General features: G+C 60.3%; 4 protein-coding genes across 13 annotated transcripts in view; 2 read left to right on the forward strand and 2 right to left on the reverse strand.

The window, feature by feature from the left end:
• Window positions 1-466: 466 nt before the first annotated feature.
• LRCH4 (leucine rich repeats and calponin homology domain containing 4) lies at window positions 467-11,819 on the forward strand. 2 transcript variants are annotated; one of them, XM_058569123.1, is made up of 18 exons: window positions 467-1,102; window positions 4,637-4,781; window positions 4,933-5,059; window positions 5,250-5,355; window positions 7,194-7,330; window positions 7,475-7,590; window positions 7,731-7,830; window positions 8,079-8,169; window positions 8,247-8,326; window positions 8,409-8,470; window positions 8,579-8,707; window positions 8,788-8,856; window positions 8,948-9,045; window positions 9,165-9,248; window positions 9,462-9,547; window positions 9,715-9,852; window positions 9,952-10,029; window positions 10,342-10,957. In XM_058569123.1, exons 1-18 carry the CDS (start codon window positions 883-885, stop codon window positions 10,537-10,539), a joined length of 2,064 nt encoding a protein of 687 aa, XP_058425106.1. In that variant the 5' UTR covers window positions 467-882; the 3' UTR covers window positions 10,540-10,957. The 2 variants fall into 2 exon arrangements, with proteins under 2 accessions (XP_058425106.1, XP_058425107.1); XM_058569124.1 differs by lacking the exon at window positions 10,342-10,957 and adding an exon at window positions 11,338-11,819 and having other exon boundaries at window positions 468-1,102.
• Window positions 11,820-11,982: 163 nt separating this feature from the next.
• On the forward strand, window positions 11,983-13,851 carry SAP25 (Sin3A associated protein 25). Of its 6 annotated transcripts, none has more exons than XM_058569129.1 (6): window positions 11,983-12,234; window positions 12,437-12,537; window positions 12,625-12,731; window positions 12,827-12,980; window positions 13,140-13,198; window positions 13,280-13,851. In XM_058569129.1, exons 1-6 carry the CDS (start codon window positions 12,089-12,091, stop codon window positions 13,580-13,582), a joined length of 870 nt encoding a protein of 289 aa, XP_058425112.1. In that variant the 5' UTR covers window positions 11,983-12,088; the 3' UTR covers window positions 13,583-13,851. The 6 variants fall into 6 exon arrangements, with proteins under 6 accessions (XP_058425112.1, XP_058425111.1, XP_058425114.1 ...); XM_058569128.1 differs by having other exon boundaries at window positions 13,101-13,198; window positions 13,280-13,850; XM_058569131.1 differs by having other exon boundaries at window positions 12,861-12,980; window positions 13,280-13,362.
• On the reverse strand, window positions 13,822-16,615 carry LOC131422161 (insulin receptor substrate 1-like). The gene is made up of 3 exons (XM_058569137.1): window positions 15,929-16,615; window positions 14,599-15,737; window positions 13,822-14,213 (listed from the first exon to the last, which is right to left on the reverse strand). The coding sequence occupies exons 1-3, from the start codon at window positions 16,341-16,343 to the stop codon at window positions 14,151-14,153; spliced, it is 1,617 nt and encodes a 538-aa protein (XP_058425120.1). The 5' UTR covers window positions 16,344-16,615; the 3' UTR covers window positions 13,822-14,150.
• Window positions 16,616-20,633: 4,018 nt separating this feature from the next.
• Window positions 20,634-22,062, reverse strand: part of AGFG2 (ArfGAP with FG repeats 2) — a 34,169-nt gene continuing 32,740 nt past the window's right edge. For all 4 annotated transcript variants that reach the window (XM_058569143.1, XM_058569140.1, XM_058569139.1 and 1 more), the window contains one exon: window positions 20,634-22,032. In XM_058569143.1, coding sequence (XP_058425126.1) covers window positions 21,973-22,032 — 60 coding nt within the window. In that variant the 3' untranslated portion in view covers window positions 20,634-21,972. The remainder of the gene's footprint in view (window positions 22,033-22,062) is intronic.

The following is a 22,062-nucleotide window of genomic DNA, read 5'->3' on the forward strand; positions in this document are numbered from 1 at the left end:
CCGAGGCTCGCTCCCGGTCTCCCGTGACCCTCCTTCCAGGAGCTGAGCCGGGGATCTCCAGTCTCTGGGAAGCCCCCGCCCGGGACTGCAGAGACCGTCGCAGGGCCTCAGCCTCTGCGGCCTCCGCGGTCCCTTCAGCCGCAACGACTCCCTGAGCACTGGCCTCTTGCTCAGTCGTCTTGCACCCCCCGGTCTCCCTCACGCCCTCAAAGCTGCCTCGCTCCCTAACACGCCCAGCTCGCACACACGACTCCGGGCCCTGCAGCTGCTCCCTGCCGGCCGGGCGCACCGCGCTCACAATCTTTACCTCAAATTCTAGCTCACTCGCCTCCCCCTTAGCGAAGGGACCACCTTCTCGCCCATGCTATTGGTAGGTAGAGCCGTCCCTTAGAGAAGAGGCCGGTCCAGGTTCCCTCTGGAGGATCTAATTGGCCTTCTTCACAGTCACTCGCCTGTGTCTGGCTCGTGATTGGTCTTCGTTGGAAGAGGACCAGGCGCCCCGGGCTTGCGGTCTCTCTATCCCTTCTGGTTGAACGCCCGCGTCCCCGCCTCCTGGTTGGACCTGATTGGCTCCATCTCCAGCCCTAAGCATTGTGATTGGATGCGGCTGCACGGGGCGGGCCGGCCTGGAGCGTCGGCCGTTGGCGAGCGCTCCATTCTCGTCCCCCTCCTTTCTCTCGCCTCTCTCCGGCGCCGGAGTCTCCACCTCCCCGGCGGGTTCTGATTAGCCCCTTCCGACGCGTCTCGCGACCGCGATTGGCCCGCGGGGTCCCTGAGCCCGCTTACTCCCCCTTGAAGCGACTACGGCGGCTCCGAGGAGGGGGAGGGGACAGGAGGGACGGCCGGTCCCGTCAGTCAGGCAGCGGGAGCCGCCAGGAGCGGATGGCGGCGGCGGTAGCGGCCCCACTCGCCGCCGGGGGTGAGGAGGCGGCGGCCACGACCTCCGTTCCAGGGGCTCCGGGTCTGCCCGGGAGCCGCAGTGCAGAGCGGGCCCTAGAGGAGGCCGTGGCCACCGGGACCCTGAACCTGTCTAACCGGCGCTTGAAGCACTTCCCCCGGGGCGCGGCCCGCAGCTACGACCTGTCAGATATCACCCAGGCTGGTGAGTGCGCCCGACCCCGAGCCCGGCCTGGACCCTCATTTGCATGGCCCCGCCCCCTCGCTTGTTTCTGTCCGGGCCCGGGAGTGCGGCCCGCCCCTTCTCCTGGCTGTCGGGGTACTCGACCCTGCGATTTGCACAAACCTGCTACCACCCCGCTCCCCCCTCCCCCTTTAAGAGCTGCTAGACGATGAACGCATTTCTCGTTTGCACGGAACGCCCAGGGTCCCCGGCCCTCCGCTTCTGTTTATTTGCATATCTGCGCACCTATAGAATGGTCCCGCCCCTCACCTGGTTTGCTCATTTGCATGGCCTCTTCAACCTTAGTTCTGATCGTTCCGTAAAGCAGCCCCCACCAGCCCCTTTAATGACTCCTTTCGCTTCCTTCACTTCGTCGCCAACTCTTGCCCCCGTTCCACCAGATCTGAGCAGCCCCAGGCCCCCCCTTCCCATCGATTTGCCCCTAACAACCTGATGTTTCTGCTTACTTTGTAGTCCCGCCCCCTAAGGTCGCTGGCCCTCTCCACTCTTCACCCTGCCGGCCTATGGGAAAGAAGCAAATCTCCCACGTTCCCTAACTCTTCTCCCGGAGCTCTTCCGCCTATTATCCTTGACCCCCTTTATCTGCCACTCCTCCTCCTTCCTGCGTGTGTGAGGTCATTATGGAGCCTGTGACCTCACAGGGACCCTAGAATTCCCATTTCAGTTTCTGTTTTCCCTAGGGGGAGGGCCTTGAGGCAGTTGCTGAAAGGAAGGAAATCTTATCTCCTAGATAGTGCTGGGAAGCTAGAGATTGTCCAACTGTCCTTCCACTCCCCCACCCTCAGGATCCCGCTAATCATACTCCCTCCACCCTAGTGTCTGTTGATGGTGGGGTGTGGGGGGCTCTACTGTGACAGGTGAGTCAGGCCTCAGCTGCTCAGGAGGCAGCCTATGACCTTGGGCTGGCAGCTGGGGGGGTGGGGATTGGGAGAGGGGAGGCATTCCCGGAGCCTCACCCCAGCCTAGCCCAGGGTGGGACCTGGGGCTGGAGGAGAGTGTCCTCCTGATGACACTGCCCTGGGACTCCCCTAGCATTTCTCCCCTAGCAGGTGTCTGCTCACCTGCAAACACTCCAGTGGGCACAGACATACTCTCTTTCCTCTTCTGGGGAGAGCCAGTTTAAACGTCTCCACTTTTCTTGGGTTGTTAGGTAAACTAACTTGCCCACTGTGCAGAGTGAGTTCAGGGAATGGGTGAGCACCAGCAGCCATTCCTGTTCCTCTCCGGCTCCCCCAGCCGCCTAACCCCCAAGCTCCATGGCTCCCCCAGCCGCCTAACCCCCAAGCTCCAGATTGACCTCAGCAGCTGTGTGACACTTGCCGTCTGTTCCCTTTCCCCTCCCCCTTGCTTGTTTTTTGACAAAGACCAAATGTTATTCTTTACTTCCTTAGGGCTCTGTCTCTGTGAGTGGACTCCTGGGGAAAACTACCAGGAACTCCCCGGCCCCTCCCAGCTCCTACCCTCTCCCCGCTCCTCCCCCAGCATTCCGGGCGCAGGGTGCAGCCAGTCCTCCATGAGTGAGCTTGTATGGTGAAGGGAGACAATCCCAGCTCCCTGAGAAGCCCTCTCTGCCCTGCTCTCCACACAGGAATCCTCAGTCCTTTCAGGGTCCAGGTTGTAGGCCAGATGGGATCTATCTTGTCCAGAACTCTCTCCTCTGTACCCTCTCCCCAAGGGGTGCTTACAGCTTGGAGTGGAAAGGGGAAGTGACAAACACAGTCAGTATTGCCCTCCACACCTCCTTGCCCTTCAACCCAGACTGAAAGCTTCAGCGCTTTGCTGCCCCAATCATTTTGAACCCTCTCCTCCTGCTTTCCCAGCTCTTTCTGAACCAGTGTTTTCCTTGCACGTGTCCAGTGGTGCAGGTCTCTGATGTGCCTTGGACTCGTTCCTGGGGCCCTGATAGTAGGATGAATCCTGAGATGGGGGAGGGGCTGCTCTCACAAAAGAGAAGTGCAGCTCATTCTCTCACAGACCACATCCTGTGCCTCCTGTGCCCTGCCTCCTCCAGCCTGGGCTCTTCCGCTCCTGGCTTTTGCCCCGCTTACCCCATCATAACTTGTTCTCCACTTCCTTCATCCACATGTGCGCACACGCACGCACACACACATTTGCAGACTCAGAAAGCAGGCAGGTGGAGGGTGAGGGTGGGAGGCCTGCATCTGGTCCTCCCGCCCTCTCCGGAACTTCCTTCTCCTGTGACAGGTCTTCTATGTGTGTGCACCAGGGTTGGGAGCAGAGAGGGAGAGAACGATTCCTGGGGCAGCAGGCTCTCATCCGCCCCGGTAAACACAGGGCCCACCAGAGACAGAACCTGACAGATTGTTTCTACTACATTTCCTGTCACAAGACTCATTTCCTTGGGGGATATACCCCAGCTTCCCCTCCCATCAGCTTTTGCTCACCCCTCCCTGGGGAAGGCCCTCTAAGAAGCTCACCCAAGTTCTGTTGCCAGGGCTTCCTCCAGCAGCCCCTGGGCCCCTCCCAGTACAGGCTGAGCAGAGGAAACAAACCCAGCTTGGAGAGGTCGAGGCAGTGAGTGCCTCCAGACTGGCGGGAACTCGGTGCCTGACTGCTTGCAGTGGAATTGGCCTGCCACTGCTTGAGATCATAGACTCTGTCTTCCTTTCCACCCTCTCCTCTCTCCACCATGCCCTAGACTCCGGCAGAGGAGCTGATCTCCTGAAGTCTGGGTCAGTAAGAGGAAGTGGAGGAGGGCTGGTGGGGCTGGAAGAAGGTTGGGAAGGAGGCCAGCCCTGAAGAAGGTGTGCCTGGATGGGAGGGACCCGAGGACTCCAGCTCCCACCTCCAGCTTGGTCCACTTGCCTTCCCCTGCTGGTCCTTGGGAATCTGTAACTTCGTAGTCCCTTGGGCCTGGCTTGTTGGTCCCAGGGGCTGGTGAAAAACCATTGTCCAGTATCAGGAGCATTACGTAATATCTAGAGCCAGGCTGTAATGACCCTTGGTTTCTCCCCTGGGTTGAAAACAGATTGAGGTTGGGAGACAGGGCCCCCAGGAGGAATGGGCTCTCTCAGTGGTCTGCCCCAGAGGTTGTCCATATTCTTACCATGAGCCTCCCAGCCCATCACCTTGCTAGTTTTTTTGGAGCACTAACCCTCTCCTACGATCTTTGCCTTCTACCTCTCTTGGTATCACAGAACAGCAGGAGCCACAAGAGTTAAAGAATCCAGCCACCCTTCTAGGATAGCTCTTCGTTTGTGTGTTTGAAAATGGTGTTCATGGCTGGACCCCTTCCCCGGACTGGGCTTCTCCAGCCCAGTGACCCCAAGGCCTTTGCCACTTTGGTCATCCTTGGAATGTGCTCCAGTTTGCCTAAGGCTTTATTCTCACTCCAGGGAGCCCAGGTTTAGAAGTCTGATTCCTTAGGTCAGCTGGGGAGGTAGAGGGCTGGGCAGCTGGCTCTGGGGAAGTTCAAGGTCCTCCTGTCCAGGGCTGGGCCTTTGTAAGCTCTGCCCTGACACTTGCTTCCCCTAGACCTGTCCCGGAACCGGTTCCCCGAGGTGCCAGAGGCAGCGTGCCAGCTGGTGTCCCTGGAGGGCCTGAGCCTCTACCACAATTGCTTGAGGTGCCTGAACCCAGCCTTGGGGAATCTCACAGCTCTCACCTACCTCAACCTCAGGTAGGGAGGCAGGGCAGGGCGGGGGGGCTTGTCCTTTTCAGCCCCAAGTACAGGGCACAGTACCCTGAGTGACCCTTCTGGTGACCCTGAAAGGAGGGCACTGGGACGCCATGCCTGGAGAGTGAGCCCACTGCCTTTCTCCCTTCCACAGCCGAAACCAGCTGTCATCGCTGCCACCCTACATCTGCCAGCTGCCCCTGCGGGTGCTCATTGTCAGCAACAACAGACTAGGAGCCCTGCCTCCCGACGTCAGCGCCTTGGGAAGCCTGCGACAGCTTGTGAGCATGGGGGGTGCGCCAGGAAGAGGGATCGTTGAGCCAGGCACCAGGGACCTTTTAGGGGGAAGTCGAGGAAAGGTAGGATGTGCCCGAGGGGAAGGTTAGGACTCAAGGAGGTAGCCAGAGACAGGAGGCACTTTCTGATGCTCCTGGTCCCTTGGCTCCTTCCCTACCTCTCTCCTAATTCCAGGATGTGAGCAGCAATGAGTTGCAGTCCCTCCCCACGGAGCTGTGTAGCCTCCCTTCCCTACGGGATCTCAATGTTCGGAGAAACCAGCTCAGCACCCTGCCTGATGGTGAGGAAAAGGAAGAACTGGAGGGTGTGCGTGCGTGCGTGTGTGTGTGTGTATCTACCTTGGAGAAGTCACAGACAAGGAATCTTCACAGAAGAATCATGCCTTAGTTGCCCCAGGCTTTGCAGCGTATAAAACAAACTAAATTACTTTATTTGCTCCTGCCCAGCAGCCCTCTGAGGCTGGCGAGGCGTGGGTTATTAGCTCTATTTTACAAATGTGGAAAAAGGCGCAGAGAGGGGAGAGGGGTGTGCGTCGGCACCCTGTGGAATCTCACGGTCGCCCAGTGTCACCACTCACCCTGGCAGGAGCTCTCAGACACCTGAGTCATCTGATGCCCTGCGCCACCTCCCCAGAGACTCTGAATCAGCAGGGCCATGTGCTAGAGCCCAAGCAGCCCCATTTTAATGAGCTAATTAATTGTGGTGTGCCCCAACATTTGATCGCCTCTGCTCCGAAGCAGGCACACCTTCCTTTATTCAGCCAGCATTGTTGTGTGTGTTTCCTGTGTTTTAGGTGGGGACCAGGTAGACATGAGTGATGTCACTCAGATCTGGGGCCAACTCTTAAGATTTCATGGCTGAGTGGGGAGAGACAAGCAGAGGGAAGTGCTAGAACAGGATCCTTAAAGAGCTGCAGGAGCTAGAGGGAGGCACATGGCTCTGCTTGGGGAAGTTAAGGAAGACTTCACCCTGGGGGCGCAGCAGGAGCCGACCTTTGAAGGGGAGTTCTCCATCCTTCTGCATCCCAGGCAGAGGAAACCCCATGTGCAAAGCATGGAGGTGGCAAGGAGCATGGTCCAGCATGGATGTGGTTAGAAGAGCAAGCCAGGGCTAGGCAGGAAGGACCTGTGCCACGCTAACCTTGGTTTTGAAGAACAAGAGGGGAGTCAGGTGGTCATCTGTTTCTCTGCGCTCCCCCCTACTCCTACGCCGGCCCTCTTTCCTTCTAAGTCAGTTGGGGTACAAATAAGCATTTGATCAGGATTCTCTCTGGGCCATAAAAGAGACCTCAGCAAAATGCCCTGGGGACACAGGAAGGAGCAATGAGTTCCAACCTAGTGTCTAGAAAGATTTCATGGAGGAGGTGACACTTGAGTTGTGCCTTGAAAGATGCATGGACAGAAAAATGGCATTCTCCCAGCTAAACAAAAAGCATGTGGAAAGGCCCAGAGGCCGAGGGGCTGGAGGGTTGTCTGATGTGGTCTGAGGGCAGGCAGTGAGGGAAACATGGGCAGAGCCCCACCATGAACGCCTTGGTGGTGCCTGACCAGGGGGCAGTGACCTTCAGTCTGCGTCTCGGGCCACCACTGATCTAACTGCACCTCTTTGAGAAGGCACAAAGGCACCCTTTCCTGTGGGTGGGCACCGCCTCGCCCAGGGGGCAGGGCTTGGCTAGTGAAGTGCAGCAGGCTTGCAGCCCCCTCCTGCCTGGGTGCCTTTGGGCACAGCCCACTCACCCTTAGCAGCCCTGGCTGCAGGTCATGGAAGGTTTTTGAGCAACGCGGCGTCACAGTTTGGTTTGCGTCTTGTGCTGGTCACTTGAGAATGAAGGAGCAGTTGAAGTGTGCAGTGGGCAGGGCAGAAAAAAGCAGCGAAGCACATGGGACGGGCAAGAGCTGAAGTTGGATAGGCCTGATGAGGGAGCGAGGCCTGAGGGTGGGCCAGATTTGAGAGGGAAGAGGAGCAGGGAGGTTGTTCCTGGGGAGTGCCTTCAGCCAGCCAGGGCAGAGGCTGTGGTGGACCCAGGGGTGACTGGCTGGCCAGAGCAGAGGGCAGAGAAAGTGAGCACAAGGCCCCAGCTTTGGGCCTGCTCCTGACTCTTCCCTCACCCACCCCCAGAGCTGGGGGACCTTCCTCTTGTCCGCCTGGATTTCTCCTGTAATCGTGTCTCCTGCATCCCGGTCTCCTTCTGCCGCCTCAGGCACCTGCAGGTCATTCTGCTGGACAGCAACCCCTTGCAGAGTCCGCCTGCCCAGGTGAAGGGTGGGCCTGGGGTGGACTATGGGGACAGGGCTGAGAATGGGCAGGAGTGGGGCGGTGGGTCTCTTTGGTAGCCAAGCAGGACCTGGGAGCTCGCCTCCCTTCCCTTAACTCACCATCATGTGCCTCCTCACACCTAGATCTGCCTGAAGGGGAAACTTCACATCTTCAAGTATTTGTCAACAGAGGCTGGGCGGCGTGGGGGCTCTGCACTGGGGGACCTGGCCCCTTCCCGCCCCCCGAGTTTCAGTCCCTGGTAAGTCCCAAGTGGGAAGGAAGGAAGCCACTGGATACTTAACACCCCTTTTGGCACCAGGGACACCATGGTTTCCGGCGGGAGGTTGAGGGGGTTGCTGTCCAGAATAGGACTGACCAACTCTCCCTGGCTGGCCCCAGCCCAGCTGAGGACTTATTTTCGGGACGTCGGTACGATGGTGGGCTGGACTCAGGCTTTCACAGCGTTGACAGTGGCAGCAAGAGGTGGTCTGGAAATGAGGTAAGGGCCTCCTTTCCAAGGGACATTGGGGATCTCAGCCCTGGGGGAGAACCTCTGAGCCAGGACGCTTTGCCTGCTACCTCTAAATCTCAGAGTGACAGGTGGTGGCTGGAGCTGTCCTCTTCCTTTTCTTACCTGAGTATCTTGGAGAAGGGCTGGCTTGGCAGCAGACCCCAAGGCCCTGAACCCCACAAGCCCATGGCACTACAGAGAGGCTGTCTCCCATCTTTGCATTTCTGCATTTACAGTCAACAGATGAATTTTCGGAGTTGTCGTTCCGGATCTCGGAGCTGGCCCGGGAGCCTCGGGGACCCAAGGAGCGGAGGGAGGATGGCTCTGGTGAGTAGTGGGGGCAGGGGCCTGGGAGCTGGGGAGAAGGCCCCCATCTGCTTGCTGACATGCCCTGACCTCTGCAGCTGACGGAGACCCTGAGCAGATTGACTTCATCGACAGCCATGTACCTGGGGAGGACGAAGAGCGAGGTGCTGCTGCCGAGGTGAGGGGCCAGCCTGTGTCTGTATGTCTGTCTGCCATGAGGCGATAGGCACTCCCTCAGCCCCCTGCTGTTCTTTCTTCAGGAGCAGCGGCCACCAGGATTAAGCTCCGTGGCAGGGGATGGGGAGAGGGCACCAAGCAGCAGGTACCCCCAGAGCCACCCGAGCCGGCACCTCCTCCCTTTACTCCTTCGCCCTGCCCCCTGCCCCGGCTCTACCTCGGCTCTACCTCTCATTCTGCCTCTGCCCCCCAGGCGGGAGGAGCTGGCAGGGGAGGAGCGGCGGCGCCCTGACACCTTGCAGCTGTGGCAGGAGCGTGAGCGGCGGCAGCAACAGCAGCAGCAGCAGCAGAGTGGAGTGTGGGGGACCCCCAGGAAGGACAGGTGGGCCTGGAAATGACCTCCTTGGGGTTGGCAGGGCCCCTCCCTCCCATTACTGACCCCACCTCTTCTTCGCCTTCTAGTTTTCTGAAGCTGGGGGGCAGGGCTGCTGGTGGAGGTGCTGCCGCCTCGTCCACTCAGGCCACCTACAAGTATGTGTCCTCCCAGACTCCACCTCCCTGAGTCCTCTCCCCGCACACCCTTCCCCTGGCCATCCTCTCATTCCCTCCCGTCTCTCCTCAGCAGCACGCCCAAGTCCAATGCCACCCAACCGGGGGCTTCAGGGGGGCAGGGAGCCCCTGCCCCCACCTCCCAGGAGCCCCTTCCTACAGCTGGACCAGGTGGGACAGGGGCTTTGGGAAGAGGATGGGGGCCTGTGGAGGTGAGGGGGTGGTTGGGACCCTGTGGCCTAGGGGAAGAGTGGGACACTGAGGGGATGTCTCTCTGCTCTGGCCCCCAGCGACAGTGCCTGCTCCCCGGCCGCTGGGCTCCATTCAGAGACCAAACAGCTTCCTCTTCCGTTCTTCCTCTCAGAGTGGCTCAGGTGGGCCTCCCCCTCCCCAGGACTAACCCAGTGCTGACCCAGCACTACCCCCTGGGCTGCAGGCACCCCTTCTGGCCTGTGAATTCTCTGGTCAATTGTCCCTTTGTGTTGAAAATCCCACAAGCACAGAGGCAGGAGATGTGGGTGCCAGACACTGCGACCCAGCTACCAAGTCGATGGTGAGACAGCCCACATACCCTCCTTCTTCTCCAGGCCCTTCCTCACCAGACTCTGTCTTGAAACCTCGGCGATCCCCCCAGCTTCTGGATGAGAAGGAGCTGATGGCTCAGCTGCGCCAGGTAGGAGGTGGGCTCTGTGTGGGCAGGGCCTGGGCTCAGCATGGCGCCTCCTCGAGTTCCCTGGCCTCCCTCCACACCCTCTTTGCCTAACCTGCTGAGGACAGAAGGGGCCGGTGGGAGTTCCCTGCTCACCCTGACCTCTCCCTGCTCCTTCCCTTGCCTCCCAGGTCCTTGAGTCACGGTTGCAGCGGCCCCTGCCCGAGGACCTGGCAGAGGCTCTGGCCAGTGGCGTCATCCTCTGCCAGCTGGCCAACCAGCTGCGGCCCCGCTCCGTGCCCTTCATTCATGTGCCCTCGCCTGCTGTGGTCAGTTGGGGCTCGGGGCCAGCAGTAGCGGATGGGACAGGGGACTCCTATGGCCTCTCCCTTACTCTCTTCTCTTTTTCCTTTCTTACCCACCCACAGCCAAAACTCAGTACCCTCAAGTCTCGGAAGAACGTGGAGAGCTTCTTAGAAGCCTGTCGAAAGATGGGGGTGCCTGAGGTATGAGGGGGGTGTTCTCAGGAGCCCGGGGCTGGTCTCCCCTGTAAAGAGTGGTGGCGTCCTGGGCTTGGCTGAGTACTCTGCGTGGATGGCAGGGTTCCATTCAAGGGGCGTCTGCTCCCCAGAAGGAAGCATGTCCACAGGCCCTTGTGCTGCATGTCGCCTTCCCCTGCATGCCTCCCTTCCTTGCACTCTGCATGTTGGTGTGGCTCTGGCCCTGGCATGAGGGCAGGGGGTGGGAAGGATTGTCTTGCTGCTGCTGCTGACGTCTGTCCTTTGTCCCTGTCCATCTGTCCTACTCTCCTTTCCCAGGCTGACCTGTGCTCGCCCTCGGATCTCCTCCAGGGCACCGCCCAGGGGCTGTGGACCACCCTGGAGGCGGTGAAGTGGGTGGGGGGCAGGGCGCCCCCACCCCTCTGGCCCCCCTCTGGTCTGGGCGGCTTCATCCTCTTCTACGTGGTCCTCATGCTGCTGCTCTATGTCGTCTACACTCGGCTCCTGGGTTCCTAGGACCTGAAGTCACCCCTCCCCCACCCCCTCCCCCTATTTCTATTTATAAGACTCCTGTGCAACCCCCGTCCCCACCAGTGGTGCCTTCAGCCCCTACCAAAGACACTAGTGAACCCCCTCCCCTCCCAACACTGACCTCAGAGGCCCCACTCTGGTGCCCCCAGACCCTGGGCCCCCACCCTCTGGCCGCCCTCCTGTAGGCCCTCCCCTCTCGGTGCTGATGGTGCCTTCATGCCCTCTCCCTGCCCTGCTCTCTGTCCCCCAGAGGGGCGGACCTTAACCTTCCTCCTTGAGCCTTCCCTCCCCCCGTGCTATGGGGGGCTAAATTATCTATATTTTGTAGAAAGAAGTCTATATTTGTAGGGGATGCAGGGGCCCAGGTGGGGCCCTGTCTCTTGTATAAATTGTACAGACTGTGGCTGTCTCTGTGTGTGTGTGTTTGCGTCCGCTCCTGCTGTGGCCAGGCCTAGCCCTGGCCATGGCCCTGGGGCTCTGTGTGCCAGCCTGCCAACTCCAGCATTTCCCTCTGGAAATGACAGGTCTCTCCTCCCCCGGAAGCCTTGGCCCCTTGTGTCATCTCCTTCCTGTTGTTATCTGCTGGCAGCTTCCTTGTATCTCATTTGTCCCTAAGCCATGTCCAGGGTGCCCCTGACCTTTGCCTCCTACACTTGGAAGGGCCATCCTGTCAGCCCCTTTGCCCAGGCTCCTTTAGGGTGTCTCCCACCCTGCCCTCTGCCAAGCAGGGAAGCTGAGAGGGGAAGGTGACAAGGGGAACTTAACCTGGGCCCCTCCCCCCAGGAGTCCCTGTGCCAGCCCCACCACATCCTGGAAGAGGAGGGGGCCCCGGGAAGGGGTCTCCCCTACATCGCTGCTGTCGTCCACGCACTGCTGGAACGGTCTTAGGGGTTGAGGTAGGGGCTCAGGGCCCCCACCCTGCCGAGACCCCAGGAACAGAGAAGAAGGATGCGCCTGGGCTCTGATCTCTAGCGAGGACTGGTGAGGGCGGCCTCGGGCCTGGCCCTGTTCCTCGGGCACCCTTCGGCCCGAGGGCTTGGAAGCAAGCCGGCCCGGCAAGGCGCGTGGTTGGCCGTTCCTAGGTGGCTGAGGGTCTGGGATGGACGACGGGGGTGCCGGATGTTGTGTCAAGTGCAATAAAGAGAAGCCGGAAGCCCTCTAGGTTGCCCCTCAGGTGTGTGTGTGTCTGCGAACGAGAGCGGGGCGCCTCGGGAAACGGGGCGCCTCCACATTCACGTTGCTCGGTCGGGCCGGCGCGAGCCCCGCCGCCCGGGGGCGCCCGCGGGATCCTGGAGGGAGCGCGCGCCACGTGGCCCGGAAACGCGCTGGGCGCCGGCGCCGGCGCCGCCACGAGGCCTCGCGAGGTGGGCCGACGTCCGGAGCTCGCGGCAGCGGTGGCCCGTCGAGGGAGGGGGGTTGGCCGCGGGGGCTGCGGCGGGGGCCCAGGAGGGGTGAGGCGGGCGGGAGGCCCGGTGGTGGTGCGGGCGAGGGGCACAGAGGTGCGGCCCTGCCCTACCCTCCCCCCAGACGCGACATGTTGCCCTGGCCTCCTCCGTGGTGGGACGCGGGTGAGGAGCAGGTACCCCAGGAAGAAGGCCCCTGGGCAGGCAGTGACCCCGACGAGGCCTGGGACTCTGGAGAGGAAGCCCTTGGGGAGCCAGGAACACCCCCACCGGACAGGTGAGGGGCTCCGCCCGAGGCACGTAGGGGAAATCCGACGTGGGGTCACAGTGTGAGAAAACCTCAATTGTCCAGACCAAGAATGGGGGTGATCAGTCTTCCCGCACCAGGCACCCTTGGCCCTTGGCGTATTCAGACTGGGAGCTGGGAAGGTGAGTGAGGGTGGCAGTGACAGGAGCATCTCCGTACCTCCCTTGCCCAGCCCTCATGCCCCGTCCCGAAGACCTTCCTGGATCCAGAGAGAGCAGCTGCTGCCCCAGGGTCTCACAGGCCTGGCTGCTGAGCAGCCCCGGGGAACCCCAGGTAGGTACAGGACCTTGCTGCTCTTACCCCCCAAGACCCTTTCACCAACCCTGAGCCTGTCTTAATCTCTTCAAGTTTCCCCCCCAGTGCCCCTTTCCCCCCAGATGGCCTGGGACGTGGCCCCCTCAAGAATGACCCTGCTAGCACCCTGGGACCTCCACTACGAGGCTAAAGCAGGACCTCGGCTGGTGTGGGTGAGTTAGGGGTGCCTATGGCTCTGGCCTAGGGTGAGGCAGGAATGCCTTGGGAGGGGGCTGAAGCCCCAGTGATCTTTTCTGCCCCTCTTCAGGGGCCCAGCTGTGCATCTGGCGTTGCGTTCTCAGGCCGGACCTTGTGTCATCCCTCATTCTGGCCGCTGTACGAGGCAGCTTCAGGCAGGAGCCTCAGACCCCTGGCCCCTGCAACAGGACATCAGAATGGAGAGCAGGCGCCCGGGGATGCAGGTACTTCCTTTGGTCCCCTCAGGCTTTACAGTGATGCTGCACGAGCCCCGCAGGGAACAGTGCAGAGCTTGCTGGTGTAGGAACCCCCAGCCTGCCACCCTAGCTGCTTCTCCTCCCCAGGGTTCCAGGTGATGTGCTGTGAAGATGTCTTCCTTTCAGACCCTCTGCTGCCCCCTGGGCAGCGTGTTCCCGTGTACCTGTCTGAGGCCTCTCAGCAGGTGAGCGCTCTTCCTGCCCTGGCCTCAGCCCAGCCTTCACTGCCGGCCTGGGAGGAGACATTCCCCTTCCTCTCTCCTCAGGTGATGGGCTCTTTGAAGCTGCTGCTCCCACCCCCTATTATGTCCCCTTGGGTCCTCCCCACCTCATCCCCTGGCTGCTCCACTGCCTGGCTCAGTGGGCCTGAGCTGATCGCCCTCACTGGCCTCCTGCAGATGAGCCAGGGGGAGCCGGGACCTAGCTCCTCCATCTCCTCCGGGGCTCCCACGCCCCCTGGTGGCCCCCCTGACCCTGTCTCTGACCACCCAGGCCCCAGTGGTGGCCAGAGTTGTTCTCACTGCGCTGACTCATCTCTCCCACGGACCCCAGACACTCATTGTCCATAGCCCCTCTGGGGCAGAGTGGGCCCCCTATTCCCCCAGGCAGATTCTGTTGACAATAAAACTGTTGGTTTGCAAACAGGCTCCTCGTGGCAGGTAGCAGAGTGGTACCTGCCTGGAGGCAGGGATGGGGTCTCTTCCTCCACCACAGCTTTGGCTGCCCTCCCCACAAATTTTTATTACTCATTGGCCACCCCCTACACTGGGGTGGGGGAATCTATGAATCTAAGACCTTTCCAGGCTGACCAAGCAGGGAACCTTTAATCGTGGGGTAGGGGTGGGGGTGGGGGAGATGTCCAGAGTACAGTCCCTCAGACTAAGTATATGGGAAGTGGGTATTCCATGAGCTCTGCTGGGCCTGGGAGAAGGGAGGGTTGTGTGAGCACGTGGCTGGCACTGGGAGAGGCAAGCTAGGGAGTAAGGGGGTGGCACCTCACTTTTGGGGGGGCACTAGCGGTAAGATACCTGGTGCTTTCATCCCTCTTGGGCTGGAGGTTAGTTCTTTGCCTGGGAGGAGACACAAGGCTGGCACTGCAGGTGTGTGCCGGCAAGGGGCAGATCCATGTGAGAGTCGTCATCGGAGGCAGGGTGGGGGGCCAAGGCTGACCTGAGATTCTGGAGTGATGCTGCAGGAACTCTGGCGGGCAAACAGAGAGGATCAGGGTTTTGGCTAAGAAAGCACAGAAGTTTGTAGGGTTTTATTGGTGGTGGGGGGAGTTGTAGAATTTTCCCTCTTAAAAGAATTCAACTTCTTGGGGAACCTCCTCCTGGAAATTTCCCAGGCACCACAGCTGGAAGGGGCAGAGTGGGCAGCCGGCCCTAAGGGGCAGCTCAGGGCCTCTACAGGTCACACATCCTAAGGGGCATCTGGGCCTTAGAGCCCTTCCGCAGTGGGGACGGGTGTGGGGGAGGAGCATTGAGGGGGATGGGCGAGAAGGCATTGGTAACTGTGCCTGATTTTCTCTCCCTTCCTCCCCATCCATCCGTCAGCTAGACAGGGCGGGGCGCCGCGGTTTCCTTACCCGAGCCTCCCCGAGGTTCTGGAACTCGATGCTTGCGTAGCTGTGCTGGCGGTGCGTGCTGGCCCCGGGGGCCTCGCCTCGCGCCTGCAGAGGATGGACCAAGTCCAGGTCGACGTAGTTGAGGCGGCCGTCGAGGGGCTCCGGTATGGCAGTGCCCATTCCTACGTAGCCCGGGGCCGCGTACTGGATGCACACGTACTCCCCGGCTAGCTCAGAAGGCGCCTGCAAGCAGGGATGAGCCCCCGCTGGTCCCCAGCCATCCCCGACGCGGAGACAGGGGACTTGGAGCTCGGGTCCAGGCTCTCCCGTTCCGGACTTGTAGGAACGGGGCAAGGAGCTCGAGGAAAAGGGCCCTGGTGCAAAGCGGCTCATGGGCACGTATTCAGTGGCCCCCCAATCCTGGAGTGACTGGCGGGGAGTGGTGTTGGCGGCGGCCGGCAGGCCTGGGGGCGCCATCACCATGTAGCCGCCTGCTTCGCCGCCCCCCATGGGCTCGTAGTCACTCCCGGCTCCCATGGTTATGTAGCCCCCTCTTCGCTCCCACCCCTCGGGGTACGAGGCTGCTGCCCCCAGCGTCACCAGGGTGTTGAGGGTTGCTTGCTCGCTCCTCTCACCCAGGCACCCCGGACGGCTCAGGCTGATTGATTGGGCCGCGGAGGCCGGGGTCTCGTAAGGTTGGGGGACAGAGGGCCTGGAGGCGCTCGTCGGGGGATCCCTTGGCAGTGGCTCAGCCCTACCACCGGCACCACCGTCCCCGAGTCGCTTCATGGCGGCCAGGACTGTCTCGTGAATGCTTTGGGCCACAACACCGTCGGGCGCCTGTAGCCACAGCTCCCCGGGACCCGTGGGCGCCGAGCGGCCAAGCTCCAGGAAGAAGAAAGAGTCTGCGTGGCCGCAGCGGCGCACGCTGAGCAGGGACAGGCGCAGGGCCGGCGGCGGCGGCCATGCCTGGGTGTCCTCGGAGCCTCTGCCCCTGGGCTTCCGCAGCAGGCTCAGTACCCCAGAACCCAGGCACAGGCAGTAGCCCCCGCTGCCCAGGCCTCGTGTCCGCCCCAACCCCTTGGGCCGCAGCGTCACGGGCCAGATGTCCTGAAACGGAGCGAGGATCCAGGTCCCGGGGTCCTCTTGGGAGCTGGGATCTGGAGAGACAATGGGCTGGTCACAGGGGCTCCTGGGCCGGGAACTTGGAGTCACTGTGCCCCGAGAACTGAAAACCTGTGAACTCTTCATGTTTGAACTTGAATTCAGAGACTTAGGGGGAGGGAGAGCCTACGGATAAACCGACTCTGCGATCATCCGACCCCCGCCCCCCAGCCCCGTCTCCTCCCGCCCAGGGCTCTGGCCTCACCGGCGGCAGCGCGCGCCTGGAGCAGGGCGCTGTACCACGCCTGCTGCTCCGCCTCGCTGGCCGCCGCCACGCCCAGGCTGCGGTCGCGCGTGTAGAGGACGATCAGGTGGCGCTGGCGCGCGTCCACGCGCTTGCTGATGGTGCACGCGCCCGCCAGATTCACGCTGAGCTTGGGCGGCGCTCGGCCGGCGCGGAACTTCTTCTCGCTCTCGTAGCACTCGAGGCGCGGCGGGTCCGCGCGGAGCACGAAGAAGCGGCGGCGCTGGGACTTCTGCTTCCGCAGGTGGCCGCAGAGACGCACGTCAGCCGGGCAGGCCCAGGGCGGCGGCGGACCCAGGGTCACGTCGGCTGACTCGGACTCCGGGGTCGCCATGGGGTCACCGCCTCCAGGCTTCATCCCCGGTCAAAGGCAATAAAGTGGCCGGAGAAGGGGCAGAGACGGCTGGAAAACGCCCGCAGACGTGGGGTAGAGGTGGTGGTCCCCGGGGACGGGGGCGTCCTGACAGGCGTCTCTCCCCTGCTTCCGACTTGAAGTTTGGGGCAGGGGGTTTGCAGTGTCCCCTCGCTGCGTGCAGCGTGTGTCCCAGTGGCTGCTCGGTGGCCTGCGACACGCGGGGCTCCAACGGCCTCCGAGGCTCGACCCCGGCCGGCTCCGTGCGCCTCCTGTCGCCTCCTCTCCCCTCCCTCGCGCCGTCGACCCGACCCGACCGCTCTGGAGTCCCCACCCCCGCGAGGTTAACCCTCGCGCGCCCTGGGCTGTGTACGCCAGGCCGTGGGAGTGGAGTTTGAGCTGGGAAGTCTAGGAGAAGCGGCCTCCACCCGACCCTACCCCTTCGGACTGGGCTTTTGCAGGGGCGGGGAGTGTGGGGGCGTTTCCACCGCTCTGAGCTGACTGCCAAGAAGGCGACGATGTGAGGCGAATGTGAATAATGTGAATGGCACCGTGTCCGTGGTGACCGCACTGGCGGCGTCCGCAGTCCTGGCGATTAGTGGGAGGCTAAGCCGGGCCACCCCTCCAGCAGCACCCCCTTCCAGCTCCCGCCACTCCCCACTTGGGCTCTAGGCGTCCAGCGCCTGTGTCCCCCCCTTCCCACCCAGGATTGGTTCTGTACTCTTCCTTCCCAAGTAATCCTAGGAGCCAAGCCCCTCAAGCATAGGGCTGTGCTGATTTCAGAGGAGCTGGAGGTTCAGTTTCTCTGTGGGTTGGGGGCGATAGGACGTGTCTTGGGATAAGTTAACTTCTGGATTGGTCCGTGTGCACAGACCATACCCACCAGAATCCCAGTCAAGTGGCCACTGAAGGAGATCCTGTGGAGGAAGAGACCATCTCTCAGGGGCACGTCCCTCTTGCTGCCCCATTGCCTTCAGCCCCTCTTCACCACCACTGTCCAAAAATGCCACCGTGGGCCAGCCAAAGGCTCTGATCACAGGAGTGCAGACTCTCTGGTGGAGGTACCCTTTGCCCCTTGCATCCTGAGGTTTGAGATGGGGTTGGGATTCAGACATTTTACACCCCACTTCTCATCCTTGCAAGGACCCCTGACTCACATTGGAGGTGACGGTGCTGGTCAGTGCACACTCTGCAAGACAAACCAGCAGTTGACATATGGGTGGGACCTTAGAGGACCTTGTGACATCACTCTCATGGCAAGTAAGATACCATGTGGTATCTCCATGAGGGAGCTGAGGGTCACAGAGGGGAAGAGGGCAACTGTGACCCCTATTAAAGATGGAGAGCCATTAGGTAAGGAAGGAGCTAGAACAAGAGCCCTGAAGCAAGGGAAGCTGCCTCTTTTCTCAGACTAGTCCAAGGGCCAGAGCTTCCTACCTACGCTCCTCCACTTCCCAGGCCTGGGAGGAGGGGGCTTGTCTGTGAGCTGGAATACTGCAGAAGCCAGCGGTGCCGTGTGCGTGGGAGCTAGGATCCTCGAACATCTTTTCAAGGGTCATGTTGAGAGTGAGATGCAGGGAGCCAACCAGTGAGGATGGGCATCTGGCTAGCAGGCAGGCAGTGCCCAGGGCCCATTCCAGGTGACTCCTGGTCAGCCAAAGTCCCCCCAAAGTACAGGAGAGGTGCTGGTGCTCAGGTGGTGCACTGGGGCCAGTGGCAGCCACCACCATTGGTGGGTGTTGGCCAGAGAGAGGCAAGTATGTGATGGATCGATCCGTAAGTGGCCACGAAAATAGAAGTATGTTCAAGGCCATAGCCTCCAGTGTGGCCTTGACATATGCACCATGTGTGAAGTGGCAGGGACACAAAAAGACCTTCCCAGCCTTGATGCTGCCTTGAGGAGCAGGGCACCCACAGGGCCCCGGACCTGCTGTGCTCCTGGCCTGCAGCCTTACTGCCCAGGCTTGATCTGAAGCTACCCACAGGAGGATCTCTTACCTACTCCTTGCCGCTTCCCATCAACCAGGCCACCTTATCGCACCCCAGTCCTTGTGAAATCACAGCTGCTGTCACAGAGACCAGCTCTGGACCATCTTGAGTCAATGAGCCCCTAAGTGCTGAGTAATGATAAAGCAGGAAGCAGCAGGGATCTGAGTGCCAGGTTCTGGGCAGGCAACAGTCAGTGGTCGAGTGGGCTGGTAATCAATGCCAGGTGATTTAGCATGCTGGGTACCAGGAAAAGCCTGGAGCCAAACAATGGGCCTCATCAGTTGCCCTAGCAATGACAGACACTGCCCTTGGCCCTACCCAGACAAGACTTATTTTAGCCTGTTGCCCTGGTAACTGGAGTTGCTCCCCAGGAACAGGAAGTGGCAGAACCTCAGCTTGGCTGGGTGAGAACACCTCCCCCAACCTGAGGAGTCCACCTGTGCATCCCCCTGCCAGGTGCAGGCAGCCGTGGGATGGGATCTCCACATTCTAAGCCCCTATGGAAGAATCTAGTTACCAGGGAGAGGACCTTACAGGGAGGAGGCTGGGGTGCTAAGGCCAGGCTGTTCCTGCATGCCCCCCCAGCCCCCTCCTTCAGCCCTCCCCCACCATGGCCCAGGCTCCAATGTGGAGAGAACAGAGTGCTTCACAGAGGTCCTGGGGACTGGCTCCTGCTTCCTCACCCACAGGGACAGCCAGCCACAGGTGACCTGCTGAAGGCTGGGGCCGGGCCAGACACTGTTGTCTGCAGAGCATGGTCACAGCATTCGCCAGGGGAACATGAGGACTCGGTCAGAAGCCTGGTGGGAACCTGGGTGAGTCCTCCAGCCCCATGGTGTGTGTGGGGGGTTCAGATTTGTAACCGCCAGGCAGGGCCGTGCAGGGGGTGGGGCAGGAGGAACACAGCCCAGTTGCTGAGACATTTTCTGTCAGGCCAGGGATTTTTCCATTCTTTGCCTCTTGCCTGCAGAGAGGAGGCCCTTCGGAGGCGGCACTATGGCTGTTCCATGCCAGGAGAGGTAGCTGCAGTCCCAGTCTCGGCCTGTGCCCAGGGAACTCTTGGTTTTTCTGCCCTGGGGTCGGAGGCTGACCCTGCATAACTTCTCTGACTGGTCCGTCCTCCCGCTCTGGCCAGTGAGTGGGCTGGAGTCCATGTTGGACAGAGTGACTAGGAGGTGGGGGTGGGGCAGGGAATGCAGGGAGGTCCTGGGTCCTGGGCCCAGGCAGCCAGCAATAAGGAGAGCCCTGGGTAACAGGAGGAGTGTGACTGAAACGCAGGAAGAGGCGCTGCAGCTCCTGGGCCTTTAGTCTCACCTCCGAACCTCAGCATGTGGGCCAGGAAAGTGGGGGGAGGGCTAGGGAAAAAGAAGACAAGGCTCCTCCTTCTCTACTACAGCAGATTTCAGCTTCCCTCCCTCCCTGGCTCTAAGCAGACAGAATGGGAAACAGAGATAGGAAGAAGGACAGAGAGACAAGGGTGACAGAAAAATACTGGGACAAGCAGACAGAACATGAAAACCTGGAAGAAAAGGATGGTGGTCCACCCTGGGAGATCCACCCGGAGATGGGAGGAGGGTAGAAGCTGGGAGAACGGGAACAGACACAAGACTGGATGGGTACTGAGCTTGGAAAGGTGGTGAGGCTATTCCTGGCTGGGCAAATAGTAGCAGCTGGAGGTATTTCCAGAAAAATCCTCAAAGTAAATAAGGTGATAACACAGTCCCCCCTCTCCCCCTTACTATTATGCAGTTAAAGGTCGTGGGGTGGAAAGACCCAGAGAAATCTCAAGAATGAACAGCTGGGGCCGGCCCCGTGGTTTAGCGGTTAAGTGCGCACCCTCTGCTGCTGGCGGCCTGGGTTCAGATCCCGGGCGCGCACCGACGCACCGCTTCTCCGGCCATGCTGAGGCTGCGTCCTACATACAGCAACTGGAAGGATGTGCAGCTATGACATACAACTATCTACTGGGGCTTTGGGGGAAAAATAAATAAATAAAATGATTAAAAAAAAAAAAAAAGAATGAACAGCTGAAGGGCCAGAGATCCTGGGCAACAGTGAAGAAGGGAAGAACCTCTCCTGACAGCAAGGCTGAGCCTCTCCTCCACCAGGCGAGGTGTTTAACCCAAGCTGTCTGTCTTGTCACCACACAAACACTGCAGGTACCACTACTGTTGACACAACATCCTCAGGTGGAAAGTCTGGGGAGGGGCTGAGAATGCCCCCAACCCAGGAGAGGGGGAGCTCTACTCGGATTAGGCCCACTCCCGTCTCCGCACTGGCACCTCCTCCCTTGTCCACCCCAGCCCCGGTGGGAATCGACTCCCCCGCTACAGCCACTTAACTCCCTCCGTGCTTCCTCCCATCGCTGACACGGGACTCCAGTTCAGACAGGGACTGGCTCTGTCCAGCAACCAGTCCTGTCTTTGGCCAGGCAGCATTGTCACTGACCTAGGCAGTCATATTGACTGACATGAGGCCCCTGAAGCAGGCCCAAAGCAAGACCACGAGAGCCATTTTCTTTTTCTTTCAAACGCAGTTCTTTTCCAACATTGCCAGCAACAGCTTTGGTGCAGCGATTGGGGGCGGGGGAGGCACGTGGAAAAAAGAAAGAAAAAAACCAGCCAATTGCACAAAGCCTTTCCCTGGAAAAGCCCAGGCTCTGGGGTGGACTGGACATGTGACTGCCCTCCCCCCCACCCCCTGGAGCTCTGGCTTTGCTGGTGGAGGCACAGATGGGGGTTTGTCCCATTCCCCACGTAAAAGAACTGTCTGGGAGCGGAAGAATGGCTGCATGTGTGTATATAGTTCTCTATGTGTGTATGTGTGTGTGTGTATATATATATATATAATAGGCTATATTAGAAAATTCTATGTATAAATATAAAACACTGGTATCCAAACATGACACCACGGCTAACTAAAGTGCTTGACAGGAGTTGGGCATGTCTAAGTAAGTCGGTAAAACTATTCATTCTGAGTGCCCAGGATGAGGAAGGGAGCTGGGGAAGCATAGCCATGGAGGGCCTCCTTTCCAGCGGGGGTGGGGAGAAAAGGATGTGCTGGCCCAAGCCAGGCCCCAAGGGCACTCTGGCCCCCGGGGCCCTTATGGCAACACCACGCCTCATCTCCACCTCTACCCTACTTTCCCAGTGTGCTTCTGTCCACGAGGAGAACAGCGCTGGAAAGCTGGGCATGGGGGAAGAGTTGTTCCCACGGGGCAACTGGGTCAGTCTGTGCCCACAGCTTCCTCTGCCCACAGGGCTGGAAGTGAAGGGAGCGCTGTGTATGCTGAAGGCAGGAGAGGAGGAGGATTATTGTCATCATAATGAATAATTTGAGAAATAAAACACCATCACTCCTCTAGGCCAGGCCCCGCCTTCTCTCCTCCTGGGCCTCCTGCCTGGGTGGGGGCTGGAGGGAGGAAGGGAGGAAGCCTTGGGGGCAGCTGACCTGGGAAGCTGCCCTTTTATCTGCAAGCCCCAAGCAAAGCATCAGGACCTCTACCATCCCCAAGACACCCACCCTGCAAAACAAGGCCCATTCTGGTCTCAGACCCACAGAAATGCCACAGTCAAGTGGTCACCAGCGCTCCAGGCAGCAGAGGGGCCCCAGAGAGCAGGGACAGGCCCCCCCCCAGGACACAGTGCTACAAGAATGGGTTGGTGGTCGGAGGTTTGGAGGCAAAAGGGCTTGATGAGGATCCAGTCTGGAAAGAAACAACAACCACCACAAATTG

Source organism: Diceros bicornis, chromosome 26 (genome assembly GCF_020826845.1).
Source record: "Diceros bicornis minor isolate mBicDic1 chromosome 26, mDicBic1.mat.cur, whole genome shotgun sequence".
Classification (NCBI taxonomy): domain Eukaryota; kingdom Metazoa; phylum Chordata; class Mammalia; order Perissodactyla; family Rhinocerotidae; genus Diceros; species Diceros bicornis.

Coding starts and splice junctions, on each gene's coding strand:
- LRCH4 (XM_058569123.1), top strand. CDS start 883: ATGGCGGCGGCGGTAGCGGCCCCACTCGCCGCCGGGGGTGAGGAGGCG. Junction 7,591..7,730: donor CCCCCGAGTTTCAGTCCCTG/GTAAGTCCCAAG, acceptor GGCTGGCCCCAG/CCCAGCTGAGGACTTATTTT. Junction 9,046..9,164: donor CCTTCCTACAGCTGGACCAG/GTGGGACAGGGG, acceptor TCTGGCCCCCAG/CGACAGTGCCTGCTCCCCGG.
- SAP25 (XM_058569126.1), top strand. CDS start 12,089: ATGTTGCCCTGGCCTCCTCCGTGGTGGGACGCGGGTGAGGAGCAGGTA. Junction 12,538..12,624: donor GCAGCCCCGGGGAACCCCAG/GTAGGTACAGGA, acceptor TTTCCCCCCCAG/TGCCCCTTTCCCCCCAGATG. Junction 12,732..12,826: donor CAGGACCTCGGCTGGTGTGG/GTGAGTTAGGGG, acceptor GCCCCTCTTCAG/GGGCCCAGCTGTGCATCTGG.
- LOC131422161 (XM_058569137.1), bottom strand. CDS start 16,343: ATGAAGCCTGGAGGCGGTGACCCCATGGCGACCCCGGAGTCCGAGTCA. Junction 15,738..15,928: donor CGGTGAGGCCAGAGCCCTGG/GCGGGAGGAGAC, acceptor TTGTCTCTCCAG/ATCCCAGCTCCCAAGAGGAC. Junction 14,214..14,598: donor AGAACCTCGGGGAGGCTCGG/GTAAGGAAACCG, acceptor TTTGCCCGCCAG/AGTTCCTGCAGCATCACTCC.